General features: G+C 37.7%; 1 protein-coding gene across 5 annotated transcripts in view; it reads right to left on the bottom strand.

The window, feature by feature from the left end:
* UNC13C (unc-13 homolog C) overlaps positions 1–24,053 on the bottom strand; it is a 647,876-nt gene that overhangs the window by 216,072 nt on the left and 407,751 nt on the right. For all 5 annotated transcript variants that reach the window (XM_043920107.1, XM_043920110.1, XM_043920109.1 and 2 more), the window contains one exon: positions 6,441–6,574. In XM_043920107.1, coding sequence (XP_043776042.1) covers positions 6,441–6,574 — 134 coding nt within the window. The remainder of the gene's footprint in view (positions 1–6,440; positions 6,575–24,053) is intronic.

Below are 24,053 nucleotides of genomic sequence, written 5' to 3'. Positions count from 1 at the left end.
GCAAGGAGATCCAACCAGTCCATCTTAAAGGAAATCAGTCCTGAATATTCATTGGAAGGACTGATGCTGAAGTTGAAATTCCAATATTTTGGCTACCTGATGCAAAGAACTGACTCATTTGAAAAGACCCTGATGCTGAGAAAGGTTGAAGGTGGGAGGAGAGGGGATAACAGAGGATGAGATGGTTGGATGGCATCACCGACTCTATGGACTTGAGTAAGCTTCGGGAGTTTGTGATAGACAGGGAAGCTGGGCGTACTGCAGTCCATGGGGTTGCAAAGAGTCGGACATGACTGAGCGACTGAATTGATACCTCAATATATCTGTTTAAAAGGGAGAGATCCACACCCGAAGTTCTAAAACTACTCTGCTTAATAGTTTTCAGTTTCAATGGAATAGTGAGATTTCTATAGGCATCTGGAAAACTACTTCATAAAAAATAATTTTGAAAAGGTGAATAAGTATTCTTCAAAAAATAGTATCTTAATTAATTAGTGGAGTAGGAATGATGAGAACAGACACTGTGCCAAGTATACATAGAGATTTCCTTTAATTTATTCACTTAGTCAACTAATATATATGCCTGAATACATACTAGTGTACAAAGTAAACAAATGTCTCCCTGTATGATTACATTATACAATTATAAACTAGTATCAAATTAGAATAAGCAAAAGCCTGCAATGTTTTTATTCATAATAACCCTGAGTACTTCATTAATTAATTATATCCATAACCCTAAACTATATTGAAAAATATAAAAATAAGGCCTGTATTTTTAAATCATTCATTATCTTGCTATAACCTTCAAAATAAAAACAAAACTTGTTTAAGCCAGACATGTTTTCTTCATAAATTGGCCTGTGCTTTTATACTTTGATGTATATAGAACACACAAGGAATATTTTATTAATAATGCTGACTTCTGGGCCAAATTCACATTTTAACTCCATAGATTTGGGATGGGGCTCAGAATCTGCATACACAGCTAGCAGCCTATTTGATCCTAATGTCAGTCATCTGGACTTTCTACTTTGTGAAACACTGTGCTTTTCTAACCAATAAGATAACTAGTGATGCCTAAATGTGAAGATTTATGTGAAGCCATTCAAAGTCACAATAATCCAAGTCCATGCACTTACCACCGATGCCTAAGAAGCTGAAGTTGATCAGTTCTATGAAGACCTAGAAAATCTCCTAGAACTAACACACACATAAAAAAAAGATGGTCTATTCATCACTGGGGATTGGAATGCAAAAGTAGGAAGTCAAGAGATATCTGGAGTAACAGGCAAGTTTGGCCTTTGGGAACAAAATGAAGCACAGCAAAGGCTAACGGAATTCTGCCATGAGAATGCACTGGTCATAGCAAATCCCCTTTTTCAACAACACAAGAGATGACTTTACACATGGACATCACCAAATAGTCAATACCAAAATCAAATTGAACATTCTTTGTAGCCAAAGATGGAGAGACTGTATACAGTCAGCAAAAACAATACCTGGAGCTGACTGTGGCTCAGATCATCAGCTTCTCAGCAAAATTCAGCTTAAACTAAAGAAAGCAGGGAAAGCCAGGAGGCCAGCCAGGTACAACTTGAATCAAATTCCCTATGAATATTCAGTGGAGGTAATGAATAGATTCAAGGGATTAGATCTGGTAGACAAAGTGCCTGAAGAAATATGGACAGAGGTCTGTAATGTTGTACAGGAGGCAGTGAACAAAACCATCCCAAAGAAAAAAAAAGCAAGAAGGCAAAGTGGTTATCTGAGGCAGCCTTACAAACAGCAAAAGAAAGAAGTGAAAAGCAAGGGAGAAAGGGAAAGGTATATCCAACTAAATGCAGATTTCCAAAGAACAGCATGGAAAGACAAGAGGGGCGTCTAAATGAACAGTGTATAAATCTAGAAGAAAAACACAGAAAGGGAAAGACTAGCGATCTCTTCAGGAAAACTGGAGATATCAAGAGAACATTTTGCCCAAAGATGGGCACAATAAAGGACAAAAATGCTAGAGACCTAGTAGATGCTGAAGAGGTCAAGAAGAGATGAAAATACACAGAACAATTATGCAAAAAAAAAATCCAAAGAACCAGATTGCTATGATGGTGTGGTCAGCCACCCAGAGCTAGACATTCTGGAGAACAAAGTCAAGTGGGCCTTAGGAAGCACTGCTGTTAATAAAGCTAGTGGATGTGACAGAATTCCAGTAGAAGTATTCAAAACCATAAAGGATTATGCCATCAAGGTGTTACATTCAATATGTCGGCAAATCTGGAAGACCTAGCAGTGACCACAGGACTGGAAAAGGTCAACCCTCATCCCAATTCCCAAGAAGGGTAGTACTAAAGAATGTGCTAACCATCGAATGATTGACCTCATCTTCCATGTTAGTATGGTCATGCTTAAAATCCTGCATGCTAAGCTTCAGCATTATGCTAACCAAGAGCTTCTAGATGTCCAAGCTGGATTTAGAAAAGGAAGAGGAACCAGAGATCAAATTGTCAACATTCGCTGGATCACAGAGAAAGCTAGGGAATTTCAGAAAAACGTCTATCTCTGTTTCACTGACTATGTATCAAAGCCTTTGACTGCATGGATCATAATAAACTGTGGAAAGCTCCTAAAAAGATGGGGATACCAGACCAACTTTCCTGTCTCCTGAGAACCTTGTATGCCGGCCAAGAAGCAACAGTCAGAACCCAGTATGGAACAACTGATTGGTTCAAGATTGAGAAAGGAGTAAGACAGGTTGTTTGTTGTCACTGTTTGTTTAATCTATATGCTGAGCACATCATGAGAAATGCTGGGTTGGATGAGTCACAAGCTGGACTCAAGACAGGCAGGAGAAACATCAATAACCTCAGATATGATGCTGATACCACTCTAATTGCAGAAAGTGAAGAGAAACTAAAGAGCTTCTTGATGAGGGTGAAGGAGGACAGTGAAAGAGCCAGCTTAAAGCTAAATATTAAAAAAAAACAAAAAAAACTAAGACCATAGCATCTGGCCCCATTACCTTATGGAAAATAGAGGGGTAAAAGGTGGAAGTAGTGACAAATTTCCTCTTGGGCTCTAAAGTCACTAGAGATGGTGACTGCAGCCATGAAATCAGAAGACACTTGCTTCTTGACAGGAAAGCTATGCATGACAAACAGTGTACTGAAAAGTAGAGACATTACTCTGCTGACAAAGATCCATACATATAATCAAGGCTGCGGTCTTCCCAGTGGTCCGTACGGTTGTGAGAGCAGGACTTTAAAGAAGGTGAAATGCCAAGGAATTGATGCCTTCGCACTATAGTGCTGGAGAAGGCTCCTGAAAGTCGCTTGGACAGCAAGGAGATTAAACCAGTCCATCTTAAGGGAAATCAAGCCTGAATACTTGTTGGAAGGACTGATACTGAAGCTGAAACCCAGTATTTTGGTCATCTGATGTGAACAGATGACTCACTGAAAAGTCCCTGATGCTGAGAAAGATTGAGGGCAGAAGGAGAAGAGGGCATCAGAGAATGAGATAGCTGGATGGCATCACTGATGCAGTGGAAATGAACTTGGGCAAACTTCGGGAAATGGTAAGGGACAGAGAGGCCTGGCATGCTGCAGTCTATGGGGCTGCAGAGAGTCAGACATGCCTGGGAGACTGAACAACAACAAATGTGAAGATACACGTGCAAATAAATAAACATGCATCAATGGAAATCTCATCAAATTAGACAACTGCAAACATTGGCTGACTCAATGGACATGAGTCTGAGAAGATTCCAGGAGATAGTGAAGGACAGGGAACGCTGGCGTGCTGCAGCTCATGGGGCTGCAAAGTCGGACATGACTGAGCGAATGCACAACAACAATAAACATCGGCCACTAAGGTCACACCTTGCTGTCCAAGTGAGTTCACTTAAAATATAGCCTTAATGATATGGGAAACAAATGCCTTAAGGAATTTTGGAATGGTTTGGAATTTTGATTCCTTAAGGAACGATCCTTAGTAAGCAAAAAGTCTTTAGAAAATTATCAAAATCTGAGTAAATATAATCATAAAGTACAGATTCCCAAGAGAGGGATGACATTCAGATTTATTCAAGCTAGGTTTTCATAGAAAAAAAAGTGACTCTAAACTCTGACACTATAAATAAATAAAAAGTAAAGCAAAGACATATCTTTCTTTGTGTCATGGCTCATTTTTATACTTAGAAGACTCAATTTAGCACATAATTTAAAATTTATTTTTGGCATAAGTAAATATATTCCCTCCACTTCCTTTAATACTGTAACAAAAAAGGAACTATAAATCTTGGTATATTTTTATTGGTATATGATTAAAGATGACTCTGGGAAACTTTGATTCCATGATTCTATAATGTATCTTTTAATATCATATTCTAATTTATGATATTTGGTAAATGTAAAAAAATTTTGATTAAAAATAAATTATTTCAAATAACTTTTAATTAGCATTTCTCAGCAGATATTTGTCTTCATTCCATGGTCATTTATCAAGTGGCCTACCCCAGCCCAAGGGCACAGTCTTGAAAGAAGTTATTAATCTCCTTGCCTTTAGGAAATCTACTCTGTCTTCAAGAAAAGTCCAAAGAATAAATGAGAAAACAGCTCAAAGCCACCCAAGATGAAATGAGGGTGTTATATGTTAAAAGAAAAGATCTAGTACTGAGCTATCAGAAGAAATAAAAGAGCAAAGTCTCTACAGATACTCAATATGATACACTCTGGCATCAGGCAGAAAAGGTGGCTATAAGGGAAAAAGGGAAAACAAAAGTGTGAAAGCAAGCCTGATGATGCTATCACTGCACACCAGAGAGAACCACTTTCTCCACATTTAGGAGAAATGTGGGGCAGGTGAATGTCGGTAGTAAAGAAACATAAAAGGATAAAAATTAGAGTATTTACATGTATTTATTCTATAGCTAGAATTTCAATTGGATTACACACAAGCTTTCTGACCCTGTCTTGACCAGTATAGAAAATGAGAAATAATAAAACCATATTAAGCCTAAATGTACTTCATGGTTTGTCTATTTCTGCTATTCCTACAGCATTTCAGGTATGACCAATAAGTCAAAATACTCTCTTCATTAAGCAGACTGCAAATGCCTGATTGGCAGAGTCAGCTGTTATTTTGGTTGTATAGCTCTCAGTGTGTGGGTGTGGAATAAATCCTAAAGGTGCAACATTAAAGGTGGACTGGGTCTTGGAAATTATGTAATTCATGCCTTTATTTTATATATGAGGAAACTTAGACCCAAGGAAACTAGATAATTTGCCCAAGGTTTCATAGCTGGTGGAATTTTGGTAAGTTGTTCATTTCAGACTCTTCTAGAACAGCCATGAATTTTAATTCACCTGCTTTACTACCTTTATAGTTCCAGTTCAGTCACTCGGTCATGCACAACTCTTTGCAACCCCATGAATGGCAGCACGCCAGGCCTCCCTCTCCATCACCAACTCCCAGAGTCGGTGATGCCATCCAACCATCTCATCCTGTCGTCCCCTTCTCCTCCTGCCCTCAATCTTTCCCAGCATCAGGGTCTTTTCCAATGAGTCAGCTCTTCGCATCAGGTGGCCAAAGTATTGGAGTTTCAGCTTCAGCATCAGTCCTTCCAATGAACACCCAGGACTGATCTCCTTTAGGATGGACTGGTTGGATCTCCTTGCAGTCCAAGAGACTCGCCAAGAGTCTTCTCCAACACCACAGTTCAAAAGCATCAATTCTTTAGCGCTCAGCTTTCTTTATAGTCCAACTCTCACATCCATACATGACAACTAGAAAAACCATAGCCTTGACTAGACAGACCTTTGTTGACAAAGTAATGTCTCAGCTTTTTAATATGCTGTCTAGGTTGGTCATAACTTTCCTTCCAATGAGTAAGCGTCTTAATTTCATGGCTGCAATCACCCTACCTGCCTTAATTCATCTGCATAGAATTTATAAATTCTATGCATGACAGCATAGGCTTAGGTTATTTGAGAAAATGGGCTTGTTCTCTTAAATACTGCATTAAATTTTTAAAATCCAGGATACACAACTATTTTGAAAGTATACATTTGGGGCCAAATACTTACTATTAAAAAGTCACAATGGAATATGTTTAATACGAGCTCTTTAACATTCTTTTAAGTTTGGGGGGGATAGCATTTTTCTAAGACAGTAGAAAGAGGAAATTTTTCTATAAAAAATGAAAATAAATTTGGGGGAAATATTTGTTTCCATATTGAAGTAATCACACTCTATGTGGCTGAAACTAAAAACTCATACTATCACTGAATTGATGTTTATTGATAAAAGTAGAAAATACTTCTTTCTATAGCTTAATTTTGGACAAGTCTGTCATTGTCATGAGAGTATAAGCTGTACTTCAAATAGTTTATGTTTAACTTTAGCTGCATAAAATCCATTTATTAACAAAAAAATATACTTACTGATTCAGGACAGGAGTGTAGGCAGTTTTATCCTCATCAATAATAGTGACCATCAGTGTTATAAGCTGGGGCCAAAAATCCAAATTCTTGGTGGTTGGTCCCTGATCTTCCCGAGGGACGTCCTGTTTCTTACTCTGCTCAGAAAGTCAGGTAACATGCAAAACAAAAGGTTAAAGGGCATGACTTTAGTTAGAAATCACTGTCAAGCAGGAAGATCAGACAAAGAGAGTTATGAACAACTCTCAGATCATGCGAGCCAAAGTTAGTACATTCAGGTTTTCTCTCTTCATTGAATGGCATCCCACAGGGTAAAGTCACAATGGCCAGGCTTGAATTTCTAAATGCTTTGGTTCTGGAATGGAGGTTTATCTTCCTCTATTGCAGTTTATGATCTTAGGAATTATTGTTATAGAGTTTGTCCCTTTAATGTGACTTTTTCCAAGGCAAAAGGTTGAATTCTGTGTGTACAATGCTGTGTGTGTAAAATTTATCCTGCCTAAGTATTTTTTTCAAAAGTCACACTGGTTTATGTGGGCAGAACTCAAGAAAGGCTGTCTGGTTACAAACTCAGTACTGTTAAATTCTACAGATATAAAGTTACATGAATGGACCAGAACGCTTTCATTTCACTCACAAATACATTTAAGTTAACTCTAACTTTGTAAGTCTTTTTTTATGTGCATATAAGTATATTTAAATCATATTGGAATCCTTAATTTATCATACTGAATGAATTCTCCACTGTCACCTCTGGAAGGAGTGTTGTCTGAATGACCTAAATTTACAGTGAGATCAAAATAGTATAATACTCTTGAATGTTTTACATATAAACTTCATACTCAACATATGCAATTCTTTCGAACATACAGGTAAATTATTCTGGTTGTTCTGTTTCATTGGGTATTCTTCTTACAGCACTTCTTTTACATTTACTTTTTAAAATTAGGAAAAAAGATGAAGATGGAGACAGACAATTTTTACTCAAGTATGTAAGTGGGAAGCATATGGCTTCCTTGACTATTTCTGCTGAAGTAAGTATTTATAAGCTTGTAGGTCCAGGATATTTGAAAACTCCAAATGGTAGCTCAGGAAATTCATGGTCTCTCATACAAAAGGTGGATTAGATTTTATTTGGTCCAATCATTTAGCTTCCCTGGTGGCTCAGTAGTAAAGTATTTACTTGTAATGCAGGAGATGTGGATTTAACCCCTGGGTCAGGAAGATCCCATGGAGAAGGAAATGGCAACCCATTCCAGGATTCTTGCCTGGAAAATCCCATGACAAAGCAGCCTGGCAGGCTACAGTCCCTGGGGTCACAAAAGAGTTGGACATGTCTTAGCAACTAAACAACAAAAATCATTTGTTTTACTCAACTACCATGTCACTTCCAAAGATCAGCCACCCTCTGCTGAATAACTATAAGCGTATCTTCTAATAATGCCCAACATATGTAACCAGATTTAGATGAGTCATCACACTATTATTGTTCTCACTGAAGTTAAATATAACCGTGTATTGTTACAGACCTCATACAAAGACTATAATGTACCTTCAGGGATTTAAATTTTCTGAGGGTACTTCCAAGGGCTGTTAATTTACCTTTAAGCTCAAAATGTAACATATTAAAAGCTGAAGACCAAGATAGTCAAAAGACTAGTGGCTAGCACATATTACTTCAAATTGCCAGAATGAACCAAAAGTAGTCTTCAAAGGATCTTAATAAACCTTATGCATCTGACCCCTGAGAACCACTTGAGACTCTGCAGCCTTCCTCGTTTAATTCCTCAGGTACACCAAGGCACATCAGAAAATGTTTAAGAAGAAAAAGGCAGCAATACAGGCAAACAAATGTCTAACTTCTCCAATTATTAAGTTATATCGTCTATGGAAGCTTGTCTTTCTTTTATGAACAGGAATTTATTATGGTCACAGTAATGTACTTATTTATTCATTACATTAAACTCAATAGACTTCCCTCGCTATGATGTGGTCAGAAATCCAGAGAACCTGGTGAGTTGTAAAGATTGTAAGTAAAATTAGTTCTGATGGCCATGGTGAACTGTATGAGAATACTATCATTAATCATCTTGATGTGTATACAGCCAAACTATATGCCTAACTTGTTTCAAGTAACATGATTAAATAAAAGTAAATGACTATGAAAGACATGTCTAACACCAGAGTCCTTATCATCATTTTGCAAAGTGTGAACTGGGAAAGGGGAAAGACCAAAGTAGTTGAATACACATTAATTCCAAAGTCCCTTAACTGTCACAAAGTATACTTCCATTCCTTTTTTAATGCCACTAAAGGATTATAGCTGGTAACATTATTTTGCATAGAATTCTATATCATGCATCAGAATAAACCAAACAATGCTGTCATTAGATTTTATGTATCACATATTGGTATCACAAACCATGCTTTATGCATTTTACTAGTGCATTTTAATAGACTGCATGTTTAAAAGGATGGAGTACAATCATGTGTTTGGTTGGCCAAAACATTCTTATGTCTCGTGGAAAAACCCAAACGAACCTTTTGACCAGCCCAATACATGAGAATACTCACTTGATTGCTTAGGAATTCAGTTGTTCTAAGTTGTTGTTTAGTTGCTAAGTCATGTCTGACTCTTTTGTGACATCATGGACTGTGTTCTGCCAGGCTCCACTGCCCATGTGATTTCCCAGGCAAGAATACTGGAGTCGTCTGCCGTTTCCTCGTCCAGGGGATCTTCCCAACCCAGGGATCAAACCCACATCTCTTGCATTGGCCAGTGGATTCTTCCACTAAGCCACCATGAAATACTTTATTACTATTTGAGAATTTTATTAAAGCATTTGAAATTATGGTTAGAAAAATTAATGTAATGGCAGTGGAAATTCTGAAAGCTAGTAATAAGTACATTAATTACTTACTAAAACCTCTATTAATTACTATTTATCATAAGAAAAATATTTAAAATACATATTTATATTGTATACGGGTATAACATATAATTTAACCTAAACAAATAAAATACAATAGGTTTATAAAACTATGACTTAGTATGTCAATTTTAACATTGTCATTAGTTTTATAGTGACTAAAAATCATCTTGTTAACAGACAATTGAGGAAAGATATGTGAAAGAAATACTGAGAGCATAATGGGGAGATAATTTTTTAAAAGTAGAAAGTTACCAGAATGTAGGATCAACTGAGAAAAGCTTCTAGTTATGTTTATAAAGGATATTTCAATATAAGAAGCTTGTACAGACAAGCTGATAAGATGTACATTATACTTTACAATATCAAAGAAGAAAATATGAAGATACTCCATTAAGAAAAGATCAATATACAGAGAGAACCATTACATGAAAAAATTTTGAAATAACATGATATCTTCATGGTAGTAGGAGGGAGGAACACTTCTAAGGTTGCTATTAAGTATTTCTGTGCCATCCCATGTATTTGTTCTATATGCATATTTTGAAATACCTCTTCTAAGGAGTTGGCCAGACAAGGGTTGGGGGAATATTTTAGGAAAATGATGCAAGGATAGGATATTTAAATACAAAAGAACACAAAGCTAAATAGAGAATTACTAGTAATGTAAGGCTTCAGGTTTTTTACAAGTTTCTCTAAGGATATTAATGAGTATCTTATACACGCACACAAACACACACACACACACATGGTCCATGCTCAAATTGAGGAAATGTTTGCTTAAATAAATAAATCATTTCCAGACTTATTGTAGTAAGATGTTAATATGCATCTCTAAGACAGTGGTTTCCAAACTTTAGTGTTTCTAAGCATCACTGGGAAGGTGTGCTAAAACAAAGACTGGTAGGCTTTACACCCAGAGTTCCTGATTCAGCAGGTCTAAGGTGAAGCTTAAGACTTTGCATATATAATGAAGTCTCAAGAAATTCTGGTGCTATTTAGAATCAGCACCAGTTGAGAATCAATACTCTGAAAGTTATCAACTAAACATTACTCTCTCAAATGCTTGAACTTGATAGAGCCCTTCACCCCTCTCCTATTCCCCACATTCCATCTTGTAAAACCTTCCACAGAAAAAAGTGTTCCTCTGAGTGTACTTTGGGAAACAAAAGGCTAGAGAGATGCAAGTGTCAAATACTGAAGGACCTTTTTTTCATACAAAGGAATCTGCATTTATACTAAATTTGATGAGGACTATTATATGCTTTTAAACATGGGAATGCATAATTATAGTTGTGTTTTAAAAAAATGATTTGGCAGTAGCAGGAAGTTTAATAAAGTTATACTTATGAAATAGTCAATAAATAAAATTGGCAGGCTTATGAAAATACTTAGGAAATAGTTAAGTAAAATAAATATAATTCATTACATAAACGGTGAGAAAAAAGAGAGAGGGGGAGAAGTCAATGGAACTATCCAGAAGGTAACCAGGTAAACCGATCAGTAGTTTAGGAAGCTCTCTGAACTACTGACACAGTTGAGGACTTCCAGCATGTGTGCGGTAGCTAAAATTATGGGGTAAACAAGATTACTCAAAGAGAGCAAGAGAGGAGACTACATAGCCAGAGGCAAAACCTTGGGGAGAGAGTCTAAAAAAAGTATCATTTTATGAAAGAGAAGCACAGATAGGGGAGTGAGGTCCCTACGGAAACGAGAGAAACTGGTGTCCAGAGTTAATGTGGGAGGATTACCCTCAAATGTAAATGAAGAGCATGGTCAGGTGATAAAAAAGGCTTGCAGGTAAATCTCATTGATGATGAGGAAAGAGAGCAAGGAATTTTTATCTTGAGATAAGAGAAGTAGCAAAAGTTCGAAACAGCATTTGCAAGGAACAAGAGCAGACTTTGAGTTGGACCCAGAGTGGACCTGCCAGGGAGCTGGGGAGCGCTGGTGAGGGTGGGTTCTTGAGCATCTAGGACCATCATGAGTTCCCTCCAGGACTGGATTCAGAAATCAAGGAAACACTGCTGGATTTACTACTGGAGGGCCATGCATAGGAAAGGGATTTAAGTGTTTGACAAGAATGGCCGGAGCTCTGAAACAAATATGTATTATGGTCCGGAGGAAGGAAGAAGAGAAATGAGAGGGACGATGGAGGAGTAGATCTAGAAAGAAGAGGGAGGAGAAAGCAAGGGCAGCAGACAATGGGAGGAGGATGTTGGTGTCCAGGTGTTCAGGTCATGGGGGCAGGAATAGAGATCAGATAAAGGGCCCCAGTTGCAGTCCATGGGGTTGCAAAGAGTCAGACACAACTGAGCTAAAGGGCTCCAGAGTGGAGGTTGAGAAGAGCTAAGAAAAGATTCCTCAGGTAAGATAATGAAGTTGTGACATCTCTGCAAAGAGCTTACAGAATCTGTGTGCATGCAGTGGCTGACTGCAGTAGCATACAGATCAAGATGGTTTTTGTTCAAGGCAGGTAAGTGATGTCTTGAAAGTTTTGGCAACAAGGCTTACAGACGATAGGAATTAGGAAAATCAGGACAGAGTGGATAAAAAGACACAAAAGAAAATGAAATAGTAGTGAGCCTGAGTATTAAAAAAGAAATAAGCTTTAAAATATAACAAAAGGCTGGCAAATTATTGATAATATTAAAACATGAACTAGATAGCTCTTATATAATAAGTTTGCAATTTCCTCTGACTCTGAGTCGGCTGTTTATCTTCTCATACTTCGGAGATAAGGACATGTTAGCCCTAGTAGATGACAGGTTAGAAAAATTGGAACTTTTTAAATGGTTTTGGAAGCAGAACATAAAGCTACAGATGTTCAGGGGTTTTGAGACGTCTGTGAAGCAATGTGGACAGTTTATCATCCAGAAAGAAGAGCATTTATACTGGCCTACACTTAGGCAGGATTAGACACGATTACTCTAGGTACGGTTCCGATAGCCCAGGGAAAGCAGGTGGAACGCTTTTTGCATCAGTGGAGTCACCTTTATTGCTTCTCTCCCCCAGATAATATTCCCTCCCCTTTTTGTTGTTTAGTCAGTAAGTCGTCTCTGACTCCTTTGCGACCCCATGGACTGTAGCCTGCCAGGGTCCTCTGTCTATGGAGTTTCCCAGGTAATAATAATGGAGTGGGTTGCCCTTTACTTCTCCAAGGGATCCTCCCAACCCAGGGGTTGAAACCAACTCTCCTGTACTGGCAGGTGGATTCTTTACCACTGAGCCACCAGGGACGCTCATACTTTCCTTTACTGTCTAATAATACTTCTACCACCTCCGAAAGCAGCAACAGAGGCTTCTTTCCAATTCACTCCATGGTCAATCCTCACAACAGAACTGTCAGCCTTAAAGACTGAATATGGTCTTTAAGACTACACATGAGAGAAATCTGACCCACAATCTCCATAGCAACCAGTCCGGAAGTCAATCCACAACCTCTGCAACAGTCAGCCCAGAATGGTTAGGACTTGGTCAATGATCCCAGCTTCCTTACGCTTCATATTCACTTCAAACTTATACTGTCACAAGGCATTTTTGTTATGGGTTTTAAAATTTACTTATATAATAAATTACAGCAGTAGGAATATAAACTCTGCTCCAGCTATCCCAGAAAGGCAAAAATGACACATCTTTATCTGTGATGAAAGTAAACTCAAGTTGATGTAGATGTAGCCGGAATACTCAGGGCTACCCACTCTGTGCAGGATCACGATCCAGTTCATCAGAGAATCCAGGCACTAAGTCTCATTCAGAGTAACTTCCCAGAGTCTCTCCCAATCACAACCGACATTTAAGTGACTTACTATGTATTAGTAGAAGTCTGTGGTGAAGTAGACATTTTTGACAGTGGTATTAAAAATTAATAGTGGAAAAAACCTTTGAAGTAGGTAGATAAAAGGTGTTAAACTTGCAAATGGTCTAAGTGATGAACTAAACTTTGCCATAGGCAAAAAAAGTTTTTTTTTTTTATTAAGTAATGGGAAATGTTAGCACCACCTTAAATTGGATGCCCCATTTATATTAGATCTTAAGATATATAAGGAGACTTAGGTCATCAGATAGAAATACTAATGCTTCCATGTAACAATGACTTTCAAACTTTTTGACTAGACACAGGGATCATGAACCCTGTTTATCAATAACTTAATTTGCATCTTTATGCCTTAACAAACAAAATCTATTTTTTGCCATTTAACTGAGCCTCCTTCTAGTTAGGTGACTCCCGGTTTCTTCAGGCCAACAAACTCCAGTCATATTAGACCTGAAACTTCCCTTGCCTTTCACTATAAAGCTTTTTCACATTCCTGCCTGACTTTGAGTCTCTGCCACATAAAAGTGAGTTTGGCTGCCTTCCCTGTTTTAGCAAGATCTGAATAAACAGCCTCTGTTAGTTCTCATTTGGGTGATCTTCAGTGATTTTCAAATATCAAAGCCAAACATTAAAACCCTCACTTCAAAGATAAAGAAACTGAGGGTTAACTTCTTTCTGATCTCCTCTTTGTTACTGAAAACAGAACACCTAGATCACATTTAAAACATATAGCTTTGGTTTGCTCTTTATATTCTGAACTGCAAGACCTGGTTATGTAGCTTATAGACACAGATGACAAACATTACTTCCCACCAATAACAATGGGCTGATTTTTATTCTGAGTTCTCTATCTTGAATGAGAATGAATACTTTCAGAAAATAAAGTTATCAGTGCTTATGTGAAATCCCTGCACATGCCCTGTGTTCTTGAGACTCTCACAGCTGCTTAGCATTCATCTGCAGTTTGAGAGCTATAGGCACAAAGAAGGTTTGGTTCTAACTTAATTGCCAATTGCTCTCCCCTCCATTTTAGAGCTTTCTTTTTTTAACCATGTTTAGTGAAGTACAGTTAATTTACAATGTTGTGTTAGTTTGAGGTGTATGGAATCAATATTAAACAACAGATATAAATACAAATATAGATATATGTTCTTTTTCAGATTTTTTCCATTATAGTTATTACAAGACATTGAATAAGTTCCCTGTGTTATGTAATAGGTCCTTGTTGTTTATCTACTTTATATAGTGAAATGAAGTGAAGTCGCTCAGTCGTGTCCGACTCTTTGCGACCCCATGGACTGTAGCCTACCAGGATCCTCCGTCCATGGGATTCTCCAGGCAAGAGTACTGGTGTGGGTTGCCATTTCCTTCTCCAGGGGATTTCCCAACCCAGGGATCAAACCCCGGTCTCCTGAATTGTAGACAGATGCTTTACTGTAGAACATTGCATAAATGTTAATCCCAAACTCCTAACTTATAGAACTTTCTTAATCGATATTGTTTTATTATTAGTATCCAATGTCCCAAAAGTTCTTACTGAAGTTTCTAGTTAGTCCCTACAATTCATATGACTGCAATCCCTTTATTTGTTTCTCCCAATTAGTGTTGATTTAATTCCACTCAATTTTGGGCAGGATGGACAACCAGACAAGGACATACTAGGAAATCCAGAGAGTGCAGTTCCCAACACTTCATAGACTCCCACTCTGCTTGCTCAAATATAGGAAACCATCAAAATGACACTATAGTATCCTGAATGACTTCACTAAAATTGCTTATCTTGGTAATTCTGGAAGGCTAAATTCTTATCTGATTACACTTAAGGAAAATGATGTGAATCTCTGATCATGGTGTGAAGGGGTAGATAGGAAGTTAAAAAAAAAAAAGAGAGAGGATGTGAAAATATCTCATGGAGGCTTGCATCCTTTAGAAGAGGAAGAAAATAAAAGAGGAGAAAGACTGAACATGTATTAACTGTTAACTGTATGAGAAACTTGGTTACCACACCAGAGACTGCTACAATCATTTTTCAGCACAAAGGCATTCAACTGGATTCCAGAGTCCTGCATTTGGAGTAAAATCAACTAGACTGTCCACAGACAAGATAAAAGAAAGAGATAAAGAAGTTTAAATCAACACATAAGTAAATGCATATCATTTGTGCTCACTTCTTAACAGCTTAGAGCTCACAGACCTACCCACATCGCTGTACCTCTTTTCTTTGTTCTTGAGTCAGTGTCTTTATAGTACTAGAAAGGCTACAGAAACATTTACTGCATTTTATAGATGAGGAAACAGCCTAACAGATGAGGCAACTGAGCTTGACATAGTTTAAAGTAGTCCCAAGGTCACAGAGAAGACTCTCGAGAGTCCCTTGGACTGCAAGGAGATCAAACTAGTCAATCCTAAAGGAATCAACCCTGAATATTCATTGGAAGAACTGATGCTGAAGCTGAAGTTCCAATACCACATGATGCGAAGAGCCGACACGCTGGAAAAGACCCTGATGCTGGGAAAGATTGAGGGCAGGAGGAGGACAGGAAACAGGGTGAGATGGTTGGATGGCATCACTGACTCAACGGATATGAGTTTGTGCAAACTCCAGGAGACAGCGGAAGACAGAGGAGCCTGGCGTGCTGCAGTCCATGGGGTCACAGAGTCGGACACAACTTAGCAACTAAACGACAAGATCATAGGTCGTCACAAAATCAGAAAACTAAGACCTTGAAAAGAGAGACTACCTCACTCAACCTCTCTTCTAAAGTTAAAAATTACTCAGTTAAAAAGCAGAACACAGAGTTGGATTTTGTTTGTTAAGGCATAAAGACAAATTAAGTTATTGATCCACAGGGCTTATGACCCTTCTATCTAATTAAAAGCTTAAAAGTCACTGCTACATAGAAAATTCACATTTGTAAAAAAAAAAAAAAAAAAAGAAAATTCACATTTGTAACTGAAGACCTAAGTCTCCTTATACATCTTAAGATCTAATAAAAATGGGGCATTCATTTTAAGTGGTGCCAATATTTCCCATTACTTTTTCTTTTTTTTTTGCCTATAGCAGAGTTCAATTCATCCCTCACTTAGACCATTTCCAAGTTTAACACCTTTTATCTACCTACTTCAAAGGTTTTTCCACTACTAATTTTTAATACCATTGTCAAAAATGCCTTCTTCACCACTGAATTTTACTGATATATAGGAAGTCACTTAAATGTTGGTCATGAATGGGAGAGACTCTAGAAATTACTCTGAATGAGACAGTGCTTGGATTTGCTAATGAGCTGGATTGTGATCATACATGGAATGAATAGCCCTGACTATTCTGGCTAGGTGTGCATCAACCTGACTTTACTTTCATCACAGACAAAGGTGTGCCATTTTTGCCCTTCTGGGATAGCTGGGGCAGAGTTTATATTCCAACTGCCATAATTTATTATACAAATAGCTTTTCAAATCCATAGCAAAAATGCCTTGGGAAATTGTGAATTGTAAGTTATGCAGAAAACTTAAATGAATCACACAGCAAGCAGTGAAATCTGAGACTATATGCAAAGCTGCCCCTGACGTGTACTTTTCTAAGTCTGATCCATGGGTTATCTACATCAAGATCGCCTCAGTTGTTTATTAGAAATACAAACATTTGATTTTAGAGTCCTTGTGCAGATCTACTAAGTCAAGATAACTAGAGCTATGACCCGGGAGTCTGGACTTAATACATACAGCTCTGCTCTTCTGAAATTCTCACATTCCTAGGCAGAGTTCACTACTAAACTGTTAGTAAGTCAGGCAAAAATAGGCCTCTTTTTTTTTTTAAGGAAGAATGATACAGTACCTCTCAGATGCTAACACTGGTCATAGGTTGCTAGATTTTGCATTCTGTGTGGTAAGAGAAGATTTCTGCTTTATCTTTATGTATGACAAATTTCCAACTACATAGCTCTCTAATTTTAAGTGGAGATGGAATAACCTCTAGGATATTCATGTGGTGCTCCTTCCAGGTGTTGATATGTTGCTATGCTAATCCTTTTGTAAACATTACTTTTTAAATTAACTCTCCCTAGGGAATTATTGTTATATCCAAAAAACTTAATTTATGGTTGCTAATTGAAGAAAAAAATAGAGCACCTGGTATTCTTAATAAGAGTAACTATAAACCTAAGAAATATGTTAACCTAGTTGGGGGGGGGGGATGAATTTCCTTGTTTTCTAAAGTTATTAGAAATTATTCAATTTCCTTGAATTCTAAAAATATTAGAATTTTTGTATTACAGTATAACAATAAAACAGAGAATCTTCACTGGGTCCTTTCAGCTTCAGTAAGTCTGAGATATACTGATAGTTAAACTGTCAAAAACGCACTTAAAAGTTTGGATATTCTAAGTGATTTTTAAAATCTCTAAATGGTTCCTTGAATTTCAACAGACTATAAATGGCTAATGATCTACATACAGAACTATAAATTGTCATAACTTTGAATGTAGACGTTAAATATACAAATTACTTAACAGCATGAAATAACAGAAAATAATAACAACATGAAGTGAGAAACTGGTATTTTGTTATCAACTTACATCAACTTGTCTAAACGTGGGCAAGGAATTCATTTCTTCAAATTTGGATGCTTAATATTAAAATCAGAGTATATCTATTTAATCCTATTTTTCTGATAGTTCTAGTGAGTTATATGGGTAGAACATTTTCAGTAAGAGACATTTATTACTGTAAGAAATTAATACTCACCTTTAATTAAATTTATGGTAAATGCTCTGCTAATTGACAAGGTTCTTGTTCGAATCCCAAGAGAGATGCATAAGACAGTTTCATGAACATAAAATATTACCACTTTAATGTATAAATTGTTTTCCCTTTTCTCTTTACATGAATTAAACTTGCATTAAAAAGGAAAAATGTAAACTGGTCACATCTAGAAAGCACTTATTTTCAATTTAAGATATAAACATTTAAAGAACTAGTAGTACTGAGATCAAACTCAGGTGTTTGGTCTAGAAGGCATTTATTTTCAATTTAAGATACCAATATTTAAAAGAACTACTAGCACTGAGATGATACTCAGGAGTACCATGACTGCTGACTTCAAATACATGGTGGACTGTGGTATAGAAAGAGATTAGAATAGAAATTGAGTTTGTCTTATTTGGTCAAGAAAATAAAACTAGTACTTGTGAGTAAAACTTTCAATAGAGAAGATTTCAGTACAACATAAGGAAAAACGTCTAAATATCAGATCTCTACAAATGTTATAAACCTCCAGTCATTTAAAGGTGTACAAAAAATCCTTTGTTCATCTTGTATTTAAAAATTGACCACAATCTCTGAGTTTCATTTTAATAGACTTTCTATGATTACATGCCTGTAACTAAATTTATAGAGATGAACACTTAAATTTTGATCACTTGACAGTAAGTTGATTATAAATACTTGGAGCCTTTTTTTAATTTATAGCTTTATTGATGTGCACAGTTTGATGAGTTTGAACATATGTACATATCCATGATATGATCACTAAAAGCAAAGTTATAAAGCTAATAATCACCTCCAAAAGTTTCCTTGCATCCTTTTCTCCCACAGTAAGAACCCTTGACACCACATCTATCCTCTCAACAAAATTTTTAATACCCAATTTTATTATTGGTATTAAAAAGCAGAGACATGGAATGGAAACAGTGACAGACTATTTTCTTGAGCTCCAAAATCACTGTGGACAGTGACTACAGCCATGAAATTTAAAAGACCCTTGCTTCTTGGAAGTAAAGCAATGAAAAACTTAGCATATTAAAAAGCAGAGACATTACTTTGCCTACAAAGGTCCATATAGTCAAAGCTATGGTTTTTCCAGTAGTCATGTATGGATGTGAGAACTGGACAATAAAAAAAGGCTGAGCGCCGAAGAATTGATGTCTTCAAAGTGTGGTGCTGGAGAAGACTCTTGAGAGTCCCTTGGATGGCAAGGAAATCAAACCAGTCAATCCTAAAGGAAATTAACCCTGAATATTCACTGAAGGACTGATGCTGAAGCTCCAATACTTTGGCCACTTGATGCAAAGAGGTGACTCATTGGAAACAGGAAAAGACACTGATGCTGAGAAAGATTGAAGGCAGGAGAAGAAGGGAATGACAGAGGATGAGATGGTTGGATGGCATCACTGACTCAATGGACATGAGTTTGAGCAAACTCTGGGCAACAGTGAAGGACAAGGAAGCCTAGTATGCTCCAGTCCATGGGGTTGCAAAGAGTTGGACATGACTTAGTGACCGAACAACCACCATCACATTATTGGGGCTTCCCAGGTGGCTCAATGGTAAAGAATCTGCCTTCAATGCAGCAGACTCAAGTTCGATCCCTGGGTCAGGAACATCCACTGGAGAAGGAAATGACAATCCACTCCAGTATTCTTGCCTGGAAAATCCCATGGACAGAGGAGCCTAGTGGGCTATAGCCCATGGGGTCGCAAAGAGTTAGACATGACTCAGTGACTAAACAACAACAACAAACAACTGTATTATTAACTCTAGGCACTGTGCTGTATGGCAGATCTCTAAAACTTACCTTGTATAATTGTAACTTCATACCCACTGAATATATGACTACCATTTAAAAAGGATAGAATACGTTGTGTCAGAAAAAAGACAACTATTCACCAGATTTGTTTCTCCTTTTCCTTGAGTACACAGCTTAACTACTGTGGAGGGCGACAGATGCCTTTAAATTCTTTGATAATCCTTTCATTAAAAAGTATGCCTATATTGTCTTCCTTTGTATATGGGTGACTTTGACCAAAAGAATATGGCAGAAATGACCTATGCATGTGTCCAGACTGAGATTTGATGAAATTAGCAACTCCCATTTCTTCTCTTTTGCACCAGCTCCTCTTATAATTTAGCAACTACGCTGTGAGGATACCCAGGTGGCCCCATGGAGAAGTCCATGTGGAAAAGAATAGATCTGCAGTTCCCAGCTGACAGCAGCGTATCTTGTTGGTCATATGAGTATTGAAAGTAGATCCTCCAACTCCAGTCAGGCACAATCAGACGGAGCAGCATGGAGCAGAGATGATGCACCCAAGCCTATGACCAGGGCAGATTTGTGAGCAAACTAAGATATTGTTACTGTTTTATTAAGCCATTAAGATTTATAGTGGCTTGTCAACTAGAATAGAATTTAATGCTGGAAGTGGGGTGTTAATGTTAGAAACCTAAAACCTGTGGCATTGATCTGGGATTGAATGGTAGGCAGAAGTTAGAAGGGCTTCAAGAAGATTATTAGTGAAATCAGAAGACTTGCTGGTGAGAACTTGAAGGACAGTGAGGAAATTGTTATTTTAGGCCAGAAAAAGGGTGACTCCTGTTATTTAGCAAGGAAAATTTGTCAATGTTGTCACCTGCAATAAATACAGAAAGTAGAAAATGTAATGTGAACTGGTAGATTCAGCAGAATAATGAGTATGTCAAGTGGTTTCTCAACATCACATAGAATAAGATGACACTGGAAAGAGAGATGGACTAAAAAACAAATGAATCATTTTCCAAGCAGAACTCGGAGGATATATAAAGGAACTAGGACTTCTTGGGTTCAAAACAAAAATGTTCTCATCCTTAATATCTCCAGAGGACAAAATTTTCAATGTGAGAAAGAGTTTCAGGGAATGTATCAAATCTGGGGTACTTTATTAGCATGACTCTATGGTTGCGCAAAATAGCTAAGTCCAAAGCAAGGTTTCTGAGAGGTTTATAAATATTTAAGATGTATGCAGTAGACTTTCTGAGTACCTTAAGAAAGTTCCTCTGAGAATTTTTGTGCTAGAAAAAAAGGGGGCTTGTAAGAATCTTATAGATGTGCTTTGTGGTTCCTTTCATCTAAACAAAACAACTTTTAAGAATATTAACTGCATTGTCCTATAGCCCATGACTTTTACTCCAAGGTAAAGGTCTTAGAAGCATGGGTGTTGCTTTTGTTTAATAGAATTTTTACAGATATCTGAAGTAAATTATATCAGTTTGGACAAAAGATTGGCAGTGTGAAATGAAAAGAGGCCTTTGGGTTCCAAACTTCTATAGGCAGGAAGCAAGCTAGAAGTCTCCTCATAGGTAATGATGAGCTAGTCCCTATGGAACAGGATAGATGACTCAAGGGTAAGGTCAAGAGCTCAGAGCCAAAAGTCAGAGAGAATAACCCCTCGAGAGCAGGATTAGGCACCAATAAGTTACTGGCACAAGTTTCTCCCTAGATTTCTGTATTTTCATGAACAAATAACTCTTACCTCTCTCCTGTTTTTGAACAGAAGTAACTGTTGAAGCTTACACTCTATCTTACTATTGTCTACTAGCCATGTGGGAGGGGGCAGGCAATTTGACTCTTCAGTTCCGGGTATTTAGATCAAGAGGAACCTCCCTTCAGAAACAGGACCCAAGGAGCTTCATCTCCATCAGGATGTGATTTAAAGGAATCCTGAATCTCAAGTATGAGCCTGATGCTGGAATAGTATGAGAATTTTGCAAAGTGTTGGAAGTGAGTGTGTGAGTGCAATTCTCACTTGAGAGAAATGTAAAGAATCCTTGGAGAGGCCCACAAGGAAATGAACCAAGGCCCCAAGATAACAGCCTCAGCCAAACTTCCAGATGACAGTTGTTACTAACTTGCCAGCCACGTGTGTAAGCCGTCTCGGAAGTAGACCCTCCAGCCCCAGATGAACTGCTTCAACTAGTGCTGTAAGGAGCAGACATGAGCCCTCCCCAAGCTGCAGATTCATGAGCAAACTAAATGTTATCCCCCAACAGTTGAGATTTGGTATTATTAATCATAGAGCATCAGATAAGCAGAACAACTATACTTCCTAGCCTCCTTTGCAGGTACTTGGGGAAATATGACTGAGTTCTAGCCAACAGAAGTGCTTAAGCCTTTAAACCACACATGTACAACCCTCTGTGTTCTTTTCCCTTCCAGTTTTCTATGCAAAAGCACAGCCACTTTAGTACCACATTTAAGATGGTAGAATCACAGGACAGAAGGGATCAGGTTTTCTGAATTTCTGCTTGGAAGAGTGAAGCAGATGCTTGTGGACGTCAGTGTCATGTCTTCTAAGCCCACTTGATTTCAATGCAAGTAGTGAGTAATTTCACATGTGTCACCAGGGTCCCACCTCAAACATTTGCTGCAACCTTTCTCTGACAAGATGCCCAGTGCTTTTTATAAAGTCACAGAAGGGCATTCCATCACATTCAGATGTGGCCCAGATATGTGAGAGGTCAACAGCTCAGCCTCCCTGTAATAGTTTCCTGTGGCTCCTGTAGCAAATTACTGCAGATGTAAAACAAAAGAAATTTACTCTCTCGCAGCTCTGGAACTGAGAAATCCAAAATCAAATCCAATTGGATTGTTTCCTTCTGCAGTCTGCCAGAAGAATTCCTTCTATGCCTCTCTCCTAGACTCTGATGACAGGGGGTAACCCTTGACATTCTTCAGCTTGTGGATACAATAACTCCAATCTCTGCTTCCATATTCACATGGCCTCTTCTATGTGTTACTCTGTCTTCTGTCTCTTACAAGAACACCTGTCACTGGATTTACACTAATCTCTAAATGCTTACCTTAGCTACACTGCAAAGGTCCTTATTCTAAGTAAATTCACATTCTGAGGTCTTGGGTGACACCATTTAACCCACCAAACTCCCCATCACCCCCTGGGACAATTCTGAGGTACGTGCCCCGTAATTTCCCTATGGACTTCCAAAGGAACAGAGCCTCAGGTGACTGAGAGATAATCAACTCATGAGGTACCTGTATTGCTTCTCTGTCTTCTTTATCTCATTTTCCCTACACACTCAACTTCTCTTTTCTGGGATCATGTCTCATACAAACTACCTACAAGTTCTGCTAAGTTTTACTTCTAGAGAACCACAACTGTGGCAAGAGCATCCATTTTCATCAACTGTATGTGAGTATGAATGAAATATATCACTCCTATTTTAGTTTAAGTTTGTTTAATCATTCTGCTTTGATCTGTGATAAGCCCATCATTCTTTATAAATTTAAATTCTCCATCTTTTTTTCCTATGTTTCAGGCACCATCCACATTTTTCTTTTGTTTCTGTCATTGTTACCTTCTCAAAACCTTTTCTGTCTTTAAAGGAGTCTGCAAAAGCTTTATGTTTTCTCTTAAGCTAAGTTATTCTTAGATGTTTCCGGAAAGCAATTTTTAGATATTTAGTCCTTGAAATTGACATACATAATTTCTCTCAAACACGTTCCTATGGGTACACTCATTCATGGAAAATGAATATAATTTCTTCAAAAGGAAGAAGTTACTACTGGATACAATGTTACAATTTAAATTTAAAGTAGTCTCAGTGCCTCTTTTCAATGAATGAATAATTCTCTTAAAGATAGAAATAATAAAGTCTTTCACTCCAAATACAAAAGACCCAAGAAATCGAATAGTCAGATGGGGGAAGTAAAGGGATGTGGTTGAAAAAAAAAAGAAAGAAGTTTTGCTGCTAAGCGGGTATATTTGTTTTTTATTGCTTTGCAGCAAATTGTCACAAGTTGAGCAACTTTAAACAACACACATTTACTGTCACAGTCTCCATGGGTCAGGAGTTCAGGCACAGGTAACTGTGTGCTCAACCGTCCCACAGAGCTGCTCTCCAAGTGCTGGCCAGGACTGGGAGCTCGTCTGAGACTCAGAGCTCCCATGCAAGCCTGCATGACTGTTGGCAGAATTCATTTTCTTATATCTATAGAATATATAGCACTTGATTTCCCAATCTCTCTGACCTCAGAAAAGGTCCAATCTTCCTTATAAAGGGCTTACCTGTCTAGGTCAGGTAATACCCAGTGTAATACTTATT

Source organism: Cervus elaphus, chromosome 12 (assembly GCF_910594005.1).
Source record: "Cervus elaphus chromosome 12, mCerEla1.1, whole genome shotgun sequence".
Classification (NCBI taxonomy): domain Eukaryota; kingdom Metazoa; phylum Chordata; class Mammalia; order Artiodactyla; family Cervidae; genus Cervus; species Cervus elaphus.
This window is presented reverse-complemented; position numbering and strand designations above follow the sequence as displayed.